The sequence below is a fragment of the Rhagoletis zephyria genome, unplaced genomic scaffold, assembly GCF_001687245.7.
Source record: "Rhagoletis zephyria isolate East Lansing unplaced genomic scaffold, Rhagoletis_zephyria_1.1 Rzeph_scaffold_04865, whole genome shotgun sequence".
NCBI lineage: Eukaryota > Metazoa > Arthropoda > Insecta > Diptera > Tephritidae > Rhagoletis > Rhagoletis zephyria.
The window spans coordinates 17458-38528 of NW_016161948.1; the positions used below are offsets into that span (position 1 = coordinate 17458).

At 33.8% G+C, this 21071-nt stretch overlaps 1 protein-coding gene across 1 annotated transcript in view; it reads right to left on the bottom strand.

The window, feature by feature from the left end:
- Positions 1-17276: 17276 nt before the first annotated feature.
- LOC108371294 (ferlin family C2 domain-containing myoferlin misfire) overlaps positions 17277-21071 on the bottom strand; it is a 7049-nt gene continuing 3254 nt past the window's right edge. Inside the window, exons 6-9 of the mRNA XM_017626825.1 lie at positions 20293-20413; positions 17698-18060; positions 17530-17630; positions 17277-17448 (exon numbers count right to left, since the gene is read on the bottom strand). Coding sequence (XP_017482314.1) covers positions 17277-17448; positions 17530-17630; positions 17698-18060; positions 20293-20413 — 757 coding nt within the window. The remainder of the gene's footprint in view (positions 17449-17529; positions 17631-17697; positions 18061-20292; positions 20414-21071) is intronic.

The following is a 21071-nucleotide window of genomic DNA, read 5'->3' on the forward strand; positions in this document are numbered from 1 at the left end:
TGTATGTATGTTTGTTTTAGATAGTCTGGCAAATTACGAAAACAAGTGCAAGCACGCTTATCACCATATAATGGCGCTGCACGCCTTTTATTTAATATGGATAATGAAAAATCTATTGCTTAGATAGGCGGACAGTCCCAAAAGTACTGTGATCGATAAGAACATCTCTCAGCAACTTAAATTATGAATTTGGTAACGTTAAATTGCATTTTTGCATTAAGATCCATCAAAATTGAAAGCAATTCGTAAATTTGTGAACATGGCAAAAATCGCTCATCGTTATGTGACACAACACTTTGATCTAAAAGGTCTAAGTCCAACCAAAGATATCAAAGACGACTTGGTCTCTACTCTGGGGAAGTATGCTCTTTTGTTAAATATTGTGAGATCACTTCGCCAGTAAATGTAAAGACAATCCACAAAATCCTATGGGATGACCTAACCTAACCAACTGAAAGTGGAGATTTACATGGGCGTAGTCAGGTAGGGGCAGGGGAGCTCAAGCCCCCTCTAACCTTCAAGTTTTCCCTTTATTTATATATAAAAAATAGTATCCTTCCTAAAGAAGTACGTTGGTCAAAATTGAGCGCAGACACCGACGCACAGTGGTCCAAAACTGCGGATTACTCTTCATCATTCATTCAGCTTTCAACCAATTTGATAAACCTTTGTTTTAATTAAAGCTTATAAAATTAGCAAGAGACCAGTTGAGCCCAATTTTTGAATAATTCAAAGTGCAGAAAAAGTAGCAATTTTGAAGAAAATCGATTCTTCTGCTGCAGCTTATAAATGTTACATAATAAAAACTTGTTGAAAGCAATTGCATGGTTCCCCAAAAATAAAAAAAACACAAGAAAAATTTTAAATGTTAAAAAAAAAAATATCATCACAATTATTTTATTGTTTTTTTTTTTGAGTTTTTAGAAAGAATTTTGTTTCGCTTACATTTCGGGCATATCTGCATGCGAAGAGTGCGAAAAATAAATTTTTTTTGTGAGAATTTTTTACAAAACATAGTTCTCGAACGAATTTTTCTTTTCATTTTGAATGTACGATTCAATGATTCGTGAATGTAAAAAAAAAGACTATTTTGATTTGCGTTATTTTTATTCAGTAACAATAAAAAAAAAAAAAAAAAATATATATATAATCTAGTCATACGCTATACGTAAAAAAGTGAGTATGATAAAATGCGAGTTTCAGAACATAAGAAAATCGTGTTGATTTTTAATAATTTTTTTGGCTGAATAAACTTTTAAGTATAAAAGCATAGCTACATACTAGGGATGTTGCGAATGTGGAATTTTAGACATCCGCGAATGCGAATGTGGATGCGGATGCGAATGCGGATGTCATGTGTTTTTAAGAAATAATTTAGATGGGTGATTTAGGTAAATAAAAAATGGAAAGGTTAATAATTTTTAATAATCTGGCTTACTATATAACTATCTGCGCCACTATATAACTATGTACTCTCTCGAAGCGACAAACTTGAAAAACTTGAAACTTGGCAAAATTGTGAATTCTTTTCGATTGACACCGCACCAGTTGATAGGACTTTCAGTTATATTTATTTATTTTTATTGCCGTGCAATAATTACTTTTCGAGAATTTCATTGGGGGTGCAAATGTCGGATGTATCCTCTTGACTTTCATCTTCACAATCTTTGTTTAATCGTTGTTTAAACAACGTTTTTTTCCAAAGAATTCTTCATTCTCATTATTTTGGTTGTTTCGGAATTTGGAGAACCTGTCACGTCATCAGCGTTTTTCGATTTTAGTTTTTGTAACTCATTTTTAATGCTTTCTTCTGTGACTGATTAGATATACGTCTGTGCACTTGCACTATATTCCAAAATATACCGAAAATAACAGTTATTTTTTATGAGTTAAGTTTGGCCTAATATTTTTTATTCCGGAAAAACGTCCTATCCGGATAATAAACAAACCGGTTATCAAAATTATCATATGAAAGAGGACTGAAATAGCTTTTAAACAGAAATAACGAATGAAGGTTACCGCCACTATTTTTATTTTTTTTTATAATTTAATACAAAGGTTTGTTCTATGGTAATTAACTAACATTTTTTATTGAAATAGTTTTCAAGGTGTGGCTTTCCTCGTTTAGACATTTCAGTTTTAAAGCTATTTCAGTCCTCTTTCATTCGATACCAAATTTGTTTAATTTGGATAAGCGGTTTGTTTATTATCCGGAAAGTACATTTATTTCGGAATAAAAAATATTTGGCCAAGTTTAACTCGAAAAAAATAACTGTAATTTTCGGTCCCTTCAATATTCGCATTCGCAAAAGATCCGAATTGATTTTTGCGAATGCGAAAGCGAATTCGAATGTTAAAATTAATGCGGAAGCTCCGCGGTTGCGAATGCGAATGCGAATTTTCGCAACAACCCTGCTACATACCATGCATTTTTGGTGTTGCCATGCATTGTTGCTTCGAAACGTGAGTGTGTAGGAAGGGTTCCGAACATATTATTCAAAAAGGAAACAGATCTCCAATGTACATAAGTGTGACTATAACACAAAGATAACATAAAAACTGGAAAAATGGAGAACATTTCAGTCATAAACATAACTTAAGCTAAGACAATGTTTTCGAACTTCTAATAAAATATGAATGTTCAGCAAAGTGCAAATGTTACAATTTGAAATGCATGGTCGGGTTATACACTTTCTTCGTATTACGGTAACTATACGTCAATTTTTGACAAAGTTATGAACATTTGAAGAAATAAGTTCGCATAACTGCATATAACTGCCAGAAAAAAATTAAAAAAAATAATATCATGTTCCGAATAGACCGGTTGATGGAAAGCATCTTAAACTAAAATTAAATGTTCTGCAAAGCTGAATACAAAATATTTCTAAGACTAATTAAAAAGCTTGAAATTTTTACGAAAGTTTTTTAAATGTTGTACAAAGACCGAAACTTAGATTTATACGGATTTTATTAAAGAATAAAATATATTTTTATAAGCAAATAATTAAAATAAATCTTGTCGTATATGCTAGTATCGTAAAATTATATGGTAAGCACTATAGCTTACCTTCGAACTGATTTAAACATAAATTTTATAAGCATCAATCATTCAGAGTTTTTCTGTAGTCCGTTATGCTAGTTTGTACTTTTAATATACCATTCAACCATTTTTGTCAATTTACAATTACTCTTTGAACTTACGTACCCATTGTTGGTTTATTTAATTATAAAAGTACATATTTTAATTGTAATTTTAATTTTTAGGGCTTATAAACCGATTTACGATATTTAAATTTTTAACCTACTTCCACGCCTGTTTCGTTTCCATTGTGTGGTGGTAAACATTTAGCTTCCAAATAATTCAAATAGTCCGCACTTAAATTTTATTCGCTGACTCGGAGTGAAGAACTTTCTTCGCGCGCGACTAAAAACGAATTAGCAGGCTTACGCAAATGACTTGCAGTTATATTCCTTTCAAAAGGATATTTGAACATTTCAGAGCGCTTGTAATAAAATTTGGCAGATGACGAAAGCAGGCAGTCAACTGAGACTTGTTGAATAGATAAATAGAAATGTAAATAAACGGATATGCGATATGGAGAAATTCATATGCGAATGGACATATGTGTGTACCTACATATGTATGTATGCGGGTGGCTCTAAAAAATATCAGCATATAATTTTTGAATTTTTTTTTATTCTATTTTGTTCTTCGCAAAAAATTATGACCTAACGAAAATTTCAAACTTTTAAAGAAATTTTTAGGGGTCCACTAACGGGGTTTGAAAAAAATTTAATTTTTTTAAATCGCTAAAATTTAACCAAGTTTTAACATTTGAGAGAGTAAAACACGAATCTCTCAATCAGAAGCTTTTGCATTTAGGATTTAGGATTTTTTGATTTCATGAAAAGAGTCAAACGATCAGCTGTGTTGCATTCGTAAACCAAGAAAGAAAGTGTTGTGCACAAATATGTCAGGTATTTGCATTTGCTCTTACTTAATAAAGTGAGTTTGTTGTTTGGTAGTTCTTTAGTTTCTTGTCCGAATAATAGGGGAACAGACCAATAGTGTGTAGGCGCGATGTATGTATAGTTGCTTTTGATTAGCCACTAATACAAAGTTTGACTCTTCCTTTTAGGATTAACCACAACTATTTGCTATAAGTACATACATATGTACGTATGTAAGAAGTTATGTATGTATGCATGTACATTAGGGGGTGCTTGCAAATAATATATGTATGTATGTATATGGGGCGTTCCATACCAAAATAGACGGGGTTCATGGTTCATGTATTTAATTTGTTTCATGCTACTGCAAAATTGCGTTGATTTATAATATTTTGTATGCTGACAGCTTTTTGCACTGTCTTTCTTATAGAAGAAAATGCGTAAAACCGTTTTCAAATAAAATTAAAAAAATTCATTCCAGTTTTGCAGTCGCTTAAAACTTGCACTTTATTGTACCAAAAGTTAATGGGCTAAAAAACTGCATTCTCAAAAAAAAATTCTAAACAAAATTAAAAAATTTGTACTCATTTTACTCAACTTCGGTGTAAAAAAAAATTCATAACTCAAATTATTGTACAGTGCACCTCGTAATACTATGCTTAAATATTGCGCTACCATTGTGAGTTTTTTTAATTTTATTTTTGAGATGGCATATTTTCAAAAACTAATTTTTTTATCAAAAAATGTTTACGGGAAAAATTTTTAAAGAAAAAAAATTAAAAAAATGTTTCTTTTCATAGAGAATTTTGATGTGTGTATGTGTGATTTTTTTCAAATTTTTTCCTCGCCCCGTTCTCGAAATATTTCGAAAGCTGTTAAATCGATTTGTTTTTGTTTTTGTGCTGTAAGGTTTTTAAAAATGTATTAATCAAGCTCAAGTTTCATATTTATTTATTATTTATGTTTGTCCATGAACCCTAAAAATTTGAAACAAATCAAACACATGAAGTGTGAACCCCGTCCATTGTGGTATGGACACTCAGTCAATAAAATTTAGGCACAGCGAATTTTTTACAATATGGGCAACTATTTTTTAAATATTTTATTTTTCGGTAATTTTTTTTTTATAAAAGTATTGTTAATTCTACAACAAAACCTCCAAAATTTAGAGTTTCAAGCCTTGTGCAATATTAAAGAAAAATCTGCAAATTTTCAGTAAAATAGTGCACCCTTTTATTTACGCTCTCTAGAAAAAAGTTAAGTATGCAGATTTTTAGACCATTCAATTTAATATAAAAAAGTGCATGTACGAAGAAGCTAGGACTTACCAAGGATTTTTGGCAAAAATTATCAAACATTATTTTATATGGAGAAAATGAGCGACACCTTCAACAAAAAAAATGGCAAAAATCAATGGTAAGTCCTAGCTAGACCAAACTTGCACTTTGTTATACTAAAATTGAGTTGGCTAAAAATAAAGAGTGCAATATTTGGATGAAATTTCGCAGAATTTTCTTTAATTTTGCATAAGTTTTGGAACTCTGATTTTTGGGGCTTTTGTTGTAGAATTAACCATATTTTTATAAAAAAAATTAGCGAAAAATTAAATATTTAAAAAATTGTTGCCGGTATTGTAAAAAATTCGCTGTACCTAAACTTTATTGACTGTATGTATAATACATATTCTTTTGTGCCTAAACGACGCACATATTTATACAGTTTTCTTTGCTATAAGATCATGATAATTCGTGACGACTTGAAGTTGGAGTTCCGGTTAAGAAGTTCTACTGAGACTGCTGTATAATAAAAATTTGAAATATGTACATCTGTATTTTCATCTTTACCCTGCAGTTCGCGGGAGCGACTACAAGACTGATGAATCGGTATCTATCAAGTAAACTCCGTCGATTACCGATCGACTACTTGCTGTGTATTTTAGCAATTACTTTTACAGGGCAATATCATAGGCGGTAGTCACCACCGGCTATCTCTGCACTACCAGGAGTACTAAAGTAGTTATTTCGTGATTTATGGACGCCCCTATCGTAGTTTTTCGCAATTCTGCTTCCGACTAGTTTTACTCTGCACTACCATGTGCACTACCACGGGTTAATAGAGTAGCTACTTGCCTAGGAGTCGGTGCAGTAGCGGTTCAAAAGTAGCAATTGACTCCAGCAGTACTGGAGGCTAAGTTTAGGCTAGGTTGGTTCTTATGAAAAGCTTATTCAGTGACACAATAGCCCAAAGAAGAATATTTCTCTACAACCCTGTCGCCACATTTCAGTTAATAAACTTGATATTTTGAAAAATCTAGAGTCCCTAGAGTGAAATGGCGCCTAATCCGTGCTTACCCTATGGGAAATGGCTTCTAAAAACCTGTAATTCCTAGAAACATGATTATGATCTAGGACCCAGACTTGTTAAATTTTCCGCGAGGTTTCTAAATACCAATTCATCTACTAGTGTGTTCACTGACTAGTGAGCTTTTTCTCAGTAGCTTTGCGAGCATGTTGAAAATAAACGAAATACTTCTACATTTTTTGAATATTTCGAGGCGTGGAGGAATGCGCTTTTGCTAAGGTAGATACAAGCAAAGAAGCGTAACTGAACTTTTTATTATTAGCTGGGGAATAAAGCCAACAAAGCCATATATGAAATACTTACAATACGTAGCTGTATATTTGCATAAGTAAATAAGTATACATATGTATGTACATATATGAATATGTAAAGCTACATATCATAGATATTTACATTAGGGAGAGTAGTTTTGTTTTTTTCATTGTAAAGTTTTACCAGTTTTACTTATTTATTTTGAAGGATTAGGATGAACTTTGAAAAACAAACATTGTTATACGATTTTTGATATGTACGTCGGTCGTTTCTTTTCTCTGGTATCAACTGACGCCAATTGGTAATGCTAAGACCAGCCAAGCCCTTCGCCACATAATTTTCTAAAGCAAAGGAAGTCTTCGCTGGCTCGCACAGGCCCGTAAATCTCGGATAGAGACAATGCTTTTCCGCTGTAGTTCTGGGCTAATTTTCTTTTATTACAAGCCTTTACTATGTTTCACCTATGTATAATCAAACCTTTTAATAAAGTTTTAACGGAATTCCCGATGAGAGCTACAGACTTGAAACTTCAAACGTGGTGCAGACCCTGATGACAATGCAATGTAAAAGTTGAATCCGTATTTACGTTCAGATATGTTTCATGATAAAGAACGCGGGCTTTATTTCCTTTGCGAAAGAGCACTATCGGCGGCGGGATTTATTTTCCCAAGAAAAGGAAATAACACACGCTTGTTTTATTTGCCTTCATTTTACTGAAAAATACCAACTATAATTTTGTATTAAGATCTGAAGGCATACATTTGCATAAAATGGAATGTTTTTTAAACTAATTACTCTATTTTTGCATACAGTGTATGCCGCGTTTGAGCGCCACCAGGCTCGCTTCCCCTCCCCTCCCCCCTCGCTATTACACCGGAAAATGTATTTGTTTATATACTTACATAATTCAAATGCTCTATATGTTTTAACGATGAGGAGTTGGTTGTTTGTATACCCGCGCCGCCGAAATACTGTGATGTGGATGACGCACGGGCTGATTTAACTGAGGAGGCGGCTGAAAATTTCAGAAACAACAAAAATGAGTAAAGGGCAGAATAACATAAATCTAGCCGTGGTCGAGTGGTTTGTATGACATTAAGGCACACACCGCCACTCGGAGGAGAAGCTCGGCCAATCATTTTAAACTTAGCACCGATTGTTTTGCAGAACACAGTAGGAATCTACTAATTTTCATACATATGAACATACATACATACAGAAATATGTATTAAATATATGCACTGAAATATGTTAATTTTAATTTCTTCTTATAATAAAGGAAAGCCAATATTTAGTTCAATGTTGTCATATTAGTTTTTATTTAGTTTTGGATGTAGTCTAAAATGGAGACAAGAGCCGCAATAAATATGAAATAACACCCGCGGACTTTATTTCATTTTTTAGGAAATGCAGCTCGCGGGCATTATTGCCCTATCGGAGGGCAAATAACGCCTACCGGCAAAAGGCAAAAAAGCCCGCTTGCTTAATTTTTCTTTCGAAAAGGCAATAACGCCCGCGTTTATTCACTGCACCCACCTACATTACTTACATGAAAAGGAAAAGCTCCACATAAGTTTTCCCTAATTGACGGGCAGGAGTTGGGATATTTTGAAAATAGATACGTATTTATGGTCCGATTTGTTTCATATTTAGAACCGATATTACTTAAATGAAAAGAAATAACTCAAAAAAAATTTTGCCGTTCGGTGATGCGGGGGTAGATCTTTCTTTTTTTATTAACCTCTAATAAAAGCTTGTCCTAATTTTTTTTTACATTACTTGTTTGATTTCCATTATTTTTCAATTAAAATACAGTTTATTCTCTAATAACATGTAAACGCAAGTCTCAAACTTTGTAGCAAATTAAAAAAAAAAACAATTCAACAAATGTTCATAAAAAATTTTCTTAGAGTGTTAAGAAAAAATCAGTGCAATGTTTGGAGTAGCTACAAATTACCGTTGATTTTTTTATTTTAAAAATTTTATTCCGCAATTTTTTGGTATCAAAAAAAATGCGTACATGCGTTATATGAAAAAAATTGTGGACGCGCGTCAGTAAAAACAATGGTCAAATGGTATTATACTAAAACTTATTTGGCTATAAAACTGCGTACTGAAAACACCTCTAAATATTCTAAGAACAAAGTTTTTTTAGCAAAATTTTAAATTTTCGTTTGTATGGATTTTGTTAGAAAATGAACTGTATTTTAATTGAAAAACATATTTATACCAAATTAGTATGGAACCACCTGTGAGGTAACACCTTTCATTAATGTGGTAACATACATAAAAAAAACAAATAAAAAAATATTCCGACGAACTGATAACCTTCTCCTTTTTGTGAAGTCGGTTAATAATGGAAATTAAATAAAGGAAAATTAATCCAGAAAAAACAGCGAAAAGCATAAGAGCCCTTACCGGATGAACGCAACCCAGGCGACCCATAAAAAGTTTTGGATACAACCCATTCTCACGCAGTCCACATGAATGAGGGCACGACACGATATCAGCCTTTTGTAACTGCATCGGATCCCGGTGACTTGAAGGGTTTGAGCGGCGTTTATCGCCCAGGCCAGGTGACGATTGTCCAGAATGTTGGAGAGGGCGCTGCAATCCCGACGCGTAGTATCAACCAAAACTTCTTCTGCGGAAGGGTGGCAAAGAAAATTAGCATCAGACCGAAGGTTTAGCGACTTCTCCTTGCTCATTGTCCAATTTCTTGGCTAGTCTCTCAGATAATCAAAGGGGACGCGGTTCTTTGCGAGTATTCGCCTAAATCTGGCTGATTCATGACACACTTTCACAGTAGGTATTCCATGGCTCCCTCTTCACACTTCTAACTTCGGATTTCTATATCTCCAGAAGATAACCCACTTTTACGAACCCTATTTTTTCCTGCCTATTTTGCTGTTTTATTTTGCCCTTTATATATTAGAGACAGTTTATCATACTTATGCGTAAAACTATTTCAAACCATGGCGAAATGGTTAATCACGCGAAAATCAGTGTTAACTTTTACCCACACCAAAGCGATAAGCAACTGCAAATAAAATTTTCTAGAAAAACAACCGTTATCTATTTAATTACAACACCATTAATTACAAATTATTTAGATAAGAATCGAATCCAATATTTATATCCAATTCACGAAGTTATTAGTCATGCGCCTACGCTTATTAGTGTTCAATACGAGAGGATATACATACGCGCATGTTTGTATGTATATATGTATGTACAAATATAAATTTACATGCATATCTGTGCCGCTCAATTAAATTAGCCTAAGTCGGTATAGGCCCGTTCCCTTTAAAGAAAAATTTCATTGGGTTCCCAAACAATATTTTAACGTTTAAATAGTTCAAAATGCCCTTTTACTAGAAGCTTAATACAAATATATATAAAAAAAAATAATTTTTTAATTCAAAGTCAAACCTTCTAACAAAAGCTTAATTAAGCTACCTTAATTGTACGACACAGATATGTATGTGTGATTTGGTAGAAGTTATACTATATTAAATAGGTATTAACTATTTAACATTCTTAGTACGCAAATAATATATTATATCTAAATGAATTAAAAATATCCTTTTTAAAGATATCATCGTATTTAATTTGGCATTATGTGTTCGACACAAGCTTTTTAAAAACAGCGTTATACATTGTGAAAACAATATATGTTTATTCTCTACCCGGTTCAGTAGGTAAGAAAACAACCTCCCAACAGGGCATATAAGTAATATTTAATACAGTGACTCAAACAAGTGACACGTGTTGTTTTCTTCATATATTCGTAACGTTTTTCGAGCTAATTTTTTCGTTGTAATTTTTATATAAAAATATCGTCTAAGCTTTAACTAAAACCGTGTAAATCACAGTTTCGAACTTTATACAAAATTTAGGAAACTTCAACAAATTTTCATCAAAATTTAAAGTTTTTTTATAATGATGATTTTTAGACAATTTTCGGGTATGTAGTTTTATAGCCCCTTACAATTTTAGTCTAATGAAATGCAAGTTTTAATAGGTTAAAAAATCGCGTTGATTTTTGAGAATTTTTTTCGGCGAGGGATTTTTGCACTTCTTTTCATATAAGTATGAATTTCTTATGAAATAAAATGCGAGAGACCGTCAGCAACAAAATTGCAACATATCAAAGCAAATTTTTGTAAATTGTGCTTGTTATATTAAAAAACCCAAACAAGTAGGCTCAAAAAAATTCTCAAAAATCAACGCGACTTTTTAGCCGTTCAGGTATGCAGCCAAACAAGTAAATTTGTTCCAAAACTTAGAATTGCGTAAATTTTTAGTTTTATGGTAAGCTGAACATTATCATTATGAAATACCCCTTAGTCTTTGGCTGCAAATCTAGTTATTATTCTGATAAAACGTGCATACCGATTGAATTCCAAACTATGCCAAAAATTTGGCCGAAGAATTAAGTTCATCAACTGTTCTTTAAATATACTAATAACTTATTAGCTTTGAACTGAGTTGGCAAATGAGAAGTAAAAGCCTCTTTGGACATACGAACACCGCCCTCTATAAGTCATTCATAGTGCTGGTACCTACATACATATGTACTATTTATATTGTGTAGAAGCATGAACAATGACAATATCCGATAAGACGGCACTTGGAGTTTTCCAGATAAAGATCTTGCAGACGATTTACAGATATTTGCGCTTTGGCTACGGCGAGTACCGCATACAACAAAAACAATTTATTAACAAAAGAAAAAAAAATTAAGTTAAAAAAAGGAGAGATAAATAAAATAGGTTAAAGGAAATACAAAAAATATGTATCTTTTTTAAACAATAACATCAAAAATTAAGAGAAACTGAACTAAAAAAAATTAATTAAAAAGCAAAAAACATTTAAAAAAATAAAAGAATATTAAATTAAGAAAGACAAAAAATACATAAAGGAAGTTTCTAAAAGTTAAAAGAAAATTGAATTAAAAAAGTTTTAAAAGTTAAATTTTTTGTAACTTCTACACATATCGAACACTGCCGGCAAAAAGTCACCGCAAATTTTTCACAATATATGGAATAATTCTTTCCAATATTTTTCGCCAATTTTTTATAAAAATATGGTTAGTTCTACAACAAAAAACATAAATATATATTTCTTAAACTTTGTGCAAAACTCCAGAAAATTCAGCAAACTTGAATGCAATTTTCACTTTTTAATCAGATTTTTTAGAATTTGTTCAGTATGTAGATTTGTAGCCCAATCAATTTTATTATAACAAAGTACAAGTTTTCAGTAGCAAGGACTTACCGTTGATTTTTGGCAATTCTTTTTCACGCAGTTTCTTCTATACAAAAAAAAATTCGAAAATACTTTATTTACATATATGGAAAGAATGCAAAATACATATATGGAAAGAATGCAAAATAACTTCCACAAAAAAAAATCTCTTGCAGTTTTTTACTAGAATTGAATGGGCTGCAAAACTGCATACTCGAAAAAATTCTAAAAAATCGAATTAAAAGTTTAAAATTTGCATGAAAATTCGCTGAATTTTTGCGAGTTTTGCACAAAGTTTAGGTGTTATATTCTTATGTTTTTGTTGCAGAATGAACCACATTTTTATAAAAAATTGGCGGAAAAAATGTGAAAAAATTGCATGTACATATTGTGAAAAATTTGCTGTGCCAATACTTTTTGCCGGCAGTGTAAATATATTACGCTACTTTCTTTACTAATATCTTTTTTAATATTCTCGCATCTCTTTTTCTAAGATATCGTATGAATACAAAAAACTTACCCTAGCTATGTGAATGGTGAAATTCGATAAAAGTTCTTGACAAAGTTTTGTTTTTTTCCGAAACACTTCAACACTTTTACGGTTTCAATACCAACTGCCGCAAAAAGCAGACTCAAATGACATTTTGTGACAAAATACAGACGCACACGACACCACAAAAATATTTTTTTATTAGCTTTAATTGCGAAATACCAATAAGAAGAAATAGAAATTAGCTGATCGAACACTTTGCAACACTTGCACACCAGGGATTTCCAGGGAAGCGTTTTTTTAACACTTTGATTATTTTATTAGCGCGCAGTTATGGCCAATTTAACACCTGAAATTATTCGGAAAAATACCGTTAGCGTAATTAATTAAAAAATGGCATGCACATCGCTTTGCAACAACTACATAAAAACGAAAAACAAAAACAACACACGCGCCATATTGCTACAGCCACATGCAGCATGCAGCAGAGACCAGACGTTGGAGAATTCGTGGTGGAAGCAAAGCACACACACCCACACACAACCACTTGCAATTTCGGCACGTAACAATGTGTGCACCTGTGTGCGCCATTTTTTGTTTTTGACTGCACTTAAAATTCACGATGACTGCTCACTTTTTGTTTGAACCGACGCATTTGTATGCACCCCGGACGCAAAGGACAAATTTTATAAAAAAAAAAAAATTGCTTACGCTTTCGTTCCATGTCACAGCGGAGACGACGTTTGACTAACCTTCAAGATGCGACGTTGCGACAAATTTGCCAAGCTTTAAATTTGTAGTTTGCGTAACGAGAAAAAAGCGTTTATGTAGGTGATGCCCTTAAGTGGCGTGTGCTGAGGCATTCACCCACTGCTGCTAAATACTCCAAGGAGCTCAAACGCTCGCAAAAGGACTGCACGGCTAAGCTGACTCGCTGGCCTGTCTGTCATTCACAATTGACGACTTGCTTTTCAATGTCCTCGCAACTTCAGAGTGTTGCTTTTTACGCTGCGCAATTTGCTTGACGGTCTATAATTAAAAAATCAACAATGGCAATGGCAGCGTAGTATGTAATTCTAGTATGTAAACATGTACATAAGTAGATGCTAATAAAATAAAGTATTTATGGCTTCCTCATGCAAATCCTCCCAACTTTTAGTGGCAAGGCGCGATAGTTGTTTCACACATATTAATCGGTCACATGCACAAACATACATAAGTATACATATACATACATATTAAAGTATGTATCCTTTTATTACATCCCAAAGCTCACCAAGTGTATATTTCCGTTACCAACTAGTTGGATGTCCGTACGCGTTGCCTAATTGCGTTAAACTATTTCTAGTTTGTGGATGAGTCTGCTGTTTGTGGACGCATCCAGACATTGTCACCGCCATTATCTATCATCGCGTGTTTGGCATTTGAAACGCTGATAAAGGCTTTAGTTGTTTTAATTGTATCTATTTTCCTTAATACATTTGCATATCTACACATACATATATACACGTATACCTTGCAGAAAAAAAATTATGAATTGATAAAAAATAGCCGACTTCTAGTTAGCTTTTTAAAGTGATTTCTATATTAATATATAAATTGTAGTTGGCTACAAAAGGCTAACTTGAAACTAATTGAAAACTACCGTAGTTCCTATTTAAATATCCTCATAAAAATTTTACTTTAAATACACTTTCGTTCTGCACTTCACAAATACTTTTTCGAATTGAGGACAAATAAAAGGAAGATCGAAATTTTATGTTATCATTTTGAAGTTATTTCTCACGGAGGTCGAATATGGGACCACCTACAGCAGAATATGTAAACAAATATAAAATGTAATAAATTAATGTAAACCAATAAAAAAGTAAAAAAAAGAAAAAATATTTTGCTTTTCTTATTGATATTTTATGTCCAAAAGTAGTTAGTTACAAGTTAGTTGATATCTAATGCGGTGGTAACTACCCTTGACTATTTCGCGGTCATCGCCATAGAATTACAGTTAGCTATCCTCAAAGAAAAATGCAGTTAATAGTGACTATTACTTCCTTCCTAACCAACTCCAAGTTAACTTATAGTTAGATATATTTCCCGCAGGGTATGTATGAATGTGAATAAATGGTACGATTTCATTAGTGAATATTTTTATGCACATTTCATTATTTTATCATAACCATTTCCTTCGTTACTTTTGTTTTTATGCATTAAAATTTCATATATCTATCTCGGCAGACAATTCGGAAACATATTTTCTATATCTGGAACTTATCTTGGACTACAAACTCCTGTGGAGGACTTATGTTTATGCGACCACCTCTAACGATACGTTCACACAGAAAGCGAAGCCGTTCCGAGCTGAGTGAAGCTTTCAAATTTCTGTAGCTATATGAAAGTGTTCATGCAGCAAGCTTTTTCAGAAGCGTTTTGTAACTGAAAACAATGTGAACACCAGCAGCTTCGCCTTGTTCCACCTTGCTTCGCTCGGCGCCGCTCGACTTTCTGTATGAGCGCATCATAAGGCTACGAGAGTGCTGATGGTGTATAAACGTCTACACCTTTTCCAACAGTATTTCAGAAAAGCGCAAATGTATTTCAGAAAAGGCCAAATGTATTTCAGAAAACCTCAAATGTATTTCAGAAAAACGCAAATGTATTTCAGAAAAGGTCAAATGTATTTCAGAAAACCTCAAATGTATTTCAGAAAAACGCAAATGTATTTCAGAAAAGGTCAAATGTATTTCAGAAAACCTCAAATGTATTTCAGAAAAACACAAATGTATTTCAGAAAAGGGCAAATGTATTTCAGAAAAGCACAAATGTATTTCAGAAAAGCATAGCTGTATTCTAAAAATATTTTTCTGAAATACATTTGCGTTTTTCTGAAATACATTTGAGGTTTTCTGAAATACATTTGGCCTTTTCTGAAATACAATTGCCCTTTTCTGAAATACATTTGTGTTTTTCTGAAATACTGTTGGAAAAGGTGTAGTAGGCAAATCCTGGGAATGTACTCCAAGGACTCCAAAATGGATGTACATACATCAAAATAGTACGACCAATAGTCGCCTAAGAGGCAATGGCTTGGGGTTCGACGACTACTTTGGTAACGGTGAGGCGGACCCTCATAAAGATTCAATGTGTGGCGTGTGTTTGCATTTCAAGGGATTTACTCACCTTTCTCATGTCAGCGCTGGAGGTAATTGTGGATCTTTAGCCACTGCAGCCTGCAGTTGAACAGGCTGCATCGCGAGCTCACCTAAATTTCTTGAGAGAGGGTTTTGGAAAAGGTAAGCAACAGGTAATACAAGCTAAGCTTCTAGCTCCCATTAGTTCTTTCCAGAGTTGAAATGCATATATTGGTAGGACTAGGAGTAACGTTTCCAGACAGACGAGCACACTGGAGCGGTACATAAACGGCTCTTAGAAAACTGAGGGGATGTGTTTTCTAAGCATCTGCAAAGCGGAAGTCTATGCCATCAGTGTCAATGTAGACATCAACTTTCGCAGTGCTTATTGAAGTGAGAGAATCCAAATTTTAAGTTAAAGTAAGGCTCTCTCATTCCTCGAGGTCCTTTTGCCCCCGGTTGCTGAGCTTACAGTTCTAATTGTAACTTGGCTGTTTCTGAAAATTAAAGCATCTATTTCATTGATATTGGCTCGGAGTTTATTAACAGGCAACTTTAGCATGGAAGACATTACACTAGTTCGTTAAACAAGATGTGCAACACACGGTAGGGGTTTGCGAGAAAAACCACCACATTACCGTTGAGCTTCGAACCATCAGTGAAAATTTTAATATTACCAGGTGCAATTGCTTTCCACCCATTGCGCCATGGTTTGATGCTCCGTAGAAAAATTTCTAACCAGAACCAGAGTTTGAGTATAGGACTGCGCCGATCAGAGAAGATTTTTGAGAATAATTTTTGTGTGACGTCACACTGGTGCAGTTGAGAGAGAAATGTCAAAACACGAGCAAGAAACCAAAAAGAAAGTTTGCAAGAAAAAACGTAAGCGAGTAGCATAAGTTTGACGTCATTCAAACAGCGATTCTGTCAACTTCACTGAGAGCTGAATAGCGGTACGAGATGGGCGCCACCTTTGATCTCTACATCGCACAGTGGTTCAAAACTGGAACAATTCAAGATTCAAGGACCCTTCCTTTTTCACTCAATATGATACATTTTTTTTAAATGAAAGCTAATAAGATTTGCATGTGAGCAGTTGAGCCCGATTTTTGAATTTTTGTTTGCTTGTGTTAATTTTTTTAGTGCAAAAAGTAGAAAAGTAGCGATTTTGAAGAAAATCGATTCTCCTGTTTTAGTTAATAAATGTTACGTAATATAACTAGTTGAAAACAATTTTAAGGTTTCAACAAAACGAAAAAAAAATTAAAAAAAATTTTAATGTTTTAAGAAATGTTCCCCAACATTATTTTTTTTTTTTTTTTATAGAAAAGTTATAAATATAGATCATTAAATTTTAGTGTAATAAAGTACCAGTTACCAGTGGCCAAGTGTTCGCGTTGATTTTTAATAATGCTCGAGATGTTAGCGAAAAAAATTATTAAAAATCAACGCGATCTCTTAGCCACTTGCAATTTGTGCTTTACTATACTAAAACTCAATGATCTAAAAAATTGCATACCCAAAACTTTTCAAAAAGCTCAATTTTTTTTTAATTTTGGTCAACATTTTTTTATAACATTTCAAGTGTTTCTTGTGAAATTTTTTCCCCCGTTTTGACACAATGGCTACAAAGTATTTTGAATTATTACGAGATTAACTATATAAACTAATCGTCACAATATCCACATAAAAATATTTTTATTTACATAATATTAAATCAACATCATAATCGAAAATAAAATTGCAAATAGTTTGTTCAAGCTCATTTTTTTTTTAAGATAGTACATTTAAAAAGAATGTATTAACAAAAGTTGTTATTTTAACAAATAAGAATAAATATTTTACTTTCAACGCAATCCCAAAAATTTGTAAGGTACATTGGAAAAGAATAGCACAATGGACAGAATAATAATAGCGCAGACGCCGACTATGATAAGTGCTTTGATAAGAACGGGAAGTAAAATTTTGTTAAATGCCTTAATTGGATTTGTTAATGGATTAAAAGAGGTATCAGGTCGTCTGTGAAAAGAAGTGAAAATGTAAAGTGAAATCAGCTTACAAAAGTAATAAATATAGAGATAAAGTAATACTACTACTTACGATGGATTGGCTAATGCATTCGGTGGATTGCGACCCACACCAACAGGACTCGCTGCCGCTTCCGCTTCGGTAAGTAACTCCAGTTCCACTTCGATTTTTCCCTGTAAAAAAAGAGTTAACCATCTAAAATTCAATTCTACAATTAATTAAATCATTTTTCAACTTAACAGTTTGCGTACGCAATTGCTCCTTGAGCCGTTTATCCTTAGACAGCTGCTCGACTTGTCCGTGCAGCGGAAACCAGCCTTTTACGCGCTTTTTCGCAAACAAATTCACCGGTGGACGACGCCGATGTGCCACGCCTTGTAATCGTGCCAGTGTTTCGGGTAGCTTAATGCCGGCAAACTCATTGGTCAACGTACAGAAACGCCGATTCGTGCAAGGCTCTGGAAAGTTTGATAGATTCAACTCGAGCATGCCCAGAAAATCATCTTTTGTGATCAAGTCATTATCCCAGACTTGAAGATATAATACGGCAGGATGCTTTACTTCGTATTCGTTAAGTACGCCACTTTTCACCTTGATGACCATCTGTTGGAGAGTGGTAAAAATAGGAAAAATAAGGTAATGAAAACGATATGGTGTGATTTTGTATTGCGTATATAAATAAATAAGTATATATTAAGATGCTTAAGGCAAAAATACAATACTTATTTCATATGTATGTTTTAATATTTCGAAAGATCTTTTAAAACAGTTTTTAGACGCCTACACTGTCCTACCATTCTCTGCCCTGAGCTTATACGCGATATTGGGGTGCCAGGATTCAAAGCTGAACGCATCTATCAGCCGGGCACACTTTCCGCATAAACTACATAGGGCTGTTTCCATAAAAATGTAAACCGAAAATGCAAGTAAATGAGTTAAAATGACTTTATAACCGTAAATTTCGTATTCAGAGGGCGAAAAAAGGATATGAAAACGCGAAACGGTAAAGAGAATAACTAAAAAAATTAAATATATANGGCGAAAAAAGGATATGAAAACGCGAAACGGTAAAGAGAATAACTAAAAATTTAAATATAATATTTAAATATATATGAGGCATTCTTTTTCATGTCGGACACCAAATTTGGTGACACACTTTCAATTGGCTTAAATTTGTTTTAGGGGTTCTATACACGAAATAAGCTAACACGTGTTCGAGGATTTTTTATTTTTTTATTTTTTTCTTCGGAGATATGATCTGTCAAACTTTGGATTTTTTCGTGATACTGACTAATCATGTACTTCCTCAAATCGTTATATCTCTGGTTCTGCTCATCGTAAAAACTTCATCTTAACGTCGTTTTAAAGCTAAAGAAACGGGCTTAACATTTTTTTATATAATATGGTCATATATTTGAGGATAACGCTAGATAAGAGACTTAATTGGAAGTCCCATCTTGAGAGAACGGTTGCTAAAGCTGCACGGTCCATGTGGGCCTGCAGAAGACTTTTTGGTAGGAAATGGGATTTGAGCTCAAGACTGATTGATTGGCATCCATAGCATGGTGGCAAATCGGCTCCCTTTACTTGATCTCAGATACGTACACTGCTGCACAGATGGTTCAAGCATGGCGGAGAGAGCAGGTGCAGGTATCTTTGGACCTAGCACCAAACGTGCAATTCTCATGGGCAAATGGCCCACGGTGTTTCAGGCTTAAATAGTCGCAATCTTAAACCGCGCAAAATTAAACCTTGAAAAGGGTTGAAAGGGCGCATTTTTAGTTATCTTTTCAGATAGCCAAGCAGCCAACCGGGCCTTTTCAAACAAGGCTATTAAATCCAAGTTGGTAAGAGACTGCTTTGACACGCTACAAATTTTGGCAGCCAAAAACACGCTAACACTGTACTGGGTAACCAGGCCATGGTACCAGGGAATCGAAGGCAACAAGATTGCCGACGAGTTGGCACGAGAAGGATCGCTAACTGCCTTTTCGCGACTTGAACCACTCTGTGGTCTTTGTTGGTTCTCTTCGAGAGCCATAATTATTGAGGGTACACTCACTGGGTNGAGAAGGATCGCTAACTGCCTTTTCGCGACTTGAACCACTCTGTGGTCTTAGTTGGTTCTCTTCGAGAGCCATAATTATTGAGGGTACACTCACTGGGGAGCGGTGTAAGCTCTTCGGCTACCCTTTCAACAGAACGACATTGTCCTAGCAAATAGAAATGAGATCAGACTACTTTCTGGGTATATGACCGATGAAACCACCTTGTTTTGTATATTCGTAACTTCTTTTTTCTACGACTCACCAAGATACAACCCTGATGAAAAATTAAAATAAATAAGATTGTACTTTGAGTATACATACGCAAAGTTAAGCGTATTTACTTAAAAAAAAACTAAAAGAAAAAAAATCCATTTTAACGTAAAATGCAGTTTTCTTTGAAGATTTCATCAGTTTGTTCACATCTCGAACGGTCTAGCGCGTATATTTCTAAAAGACTACAGGTAGTTACTATGTGCAAAATCATGCCATTAATTAATGCTAAACTCTTTTAAACAAAAATATCAAATAACAAAGAAAACAAGTTAATTCATTGCGCTCTAATTTTCACTACATTTCCCCCAAGTCATAATTCAGCGAAGTATTCGTATGTATGTATGCATGTGAACGTGTTTTCTTTTTGTTGAAATCAATACTCCGCATCATAATCTCACATTTTTGCGTAGAGCTCATTAAGCAAATGAGCATTCGCTTAAGAAAAAATTTTAAGATATAAACAACTAAAAAAATGATGCGAGTACATAAATATATTTATCAGCTTCTCACTCACCATATCTTCATTGGCAGAATACTTGAGGGGGAAGACCATGCGCCAATTAAATGCAGCTTCTCCATTGAACGAACGGTAATGGATATCTGTTGCTTGCGATTGGTCTTTGTCAGCACACCAGCTTCAGATATGCATGGATGTATTTTAGTTGTTTTTTTTTTTACCAAAATTGACCATAGCACTATGGTCCTAATGCCTGTTTTTCGGGCCAAAACTAAATTTTTACAAATCACTTTTTTCCTTGTTTCCATATTTTAGACATTAAAACATAGGAAAGGAAACTTTGTGTTTGTAAAACACACCAGTAAGCCACCAGCAAGAAAATTATTCTTATTTTTGTACAATTTAAAATTCGATTGAGCGTGAGACATATAGGGCAATTCTTTCACCTCAGCATCTGGCAACTATCTTGAAAGCTCTTTACTGTCTTTCGAACGACTAATTGAAAGATTTGCAAACGAGAGGGTCTTGGCGCATTTTAGCAATAAGATTTATTTGAATTGAGTTAAATAAAACAAGTAAGAAAGTCTAAGTTCGGGCGGAGCCGAACATTAAATACCCGGCGCAAGTATTAAATATATGTTTTTTCACCCTTCCGAAACCTTCCGCTGGATGGTAAGCCGAGGTGTATCAATTTTGAGTAAATTAGCGTCCTTCAATTTCGAAATATTGAAGTTTCAAGCATTTCTTAAATTTACCGTTATATGAGAATCGGCCGTTATTTTAGTCCGATTTCAATAATTTTCAACGTTTTGCTTACACGTGGCAAGTACAATAAC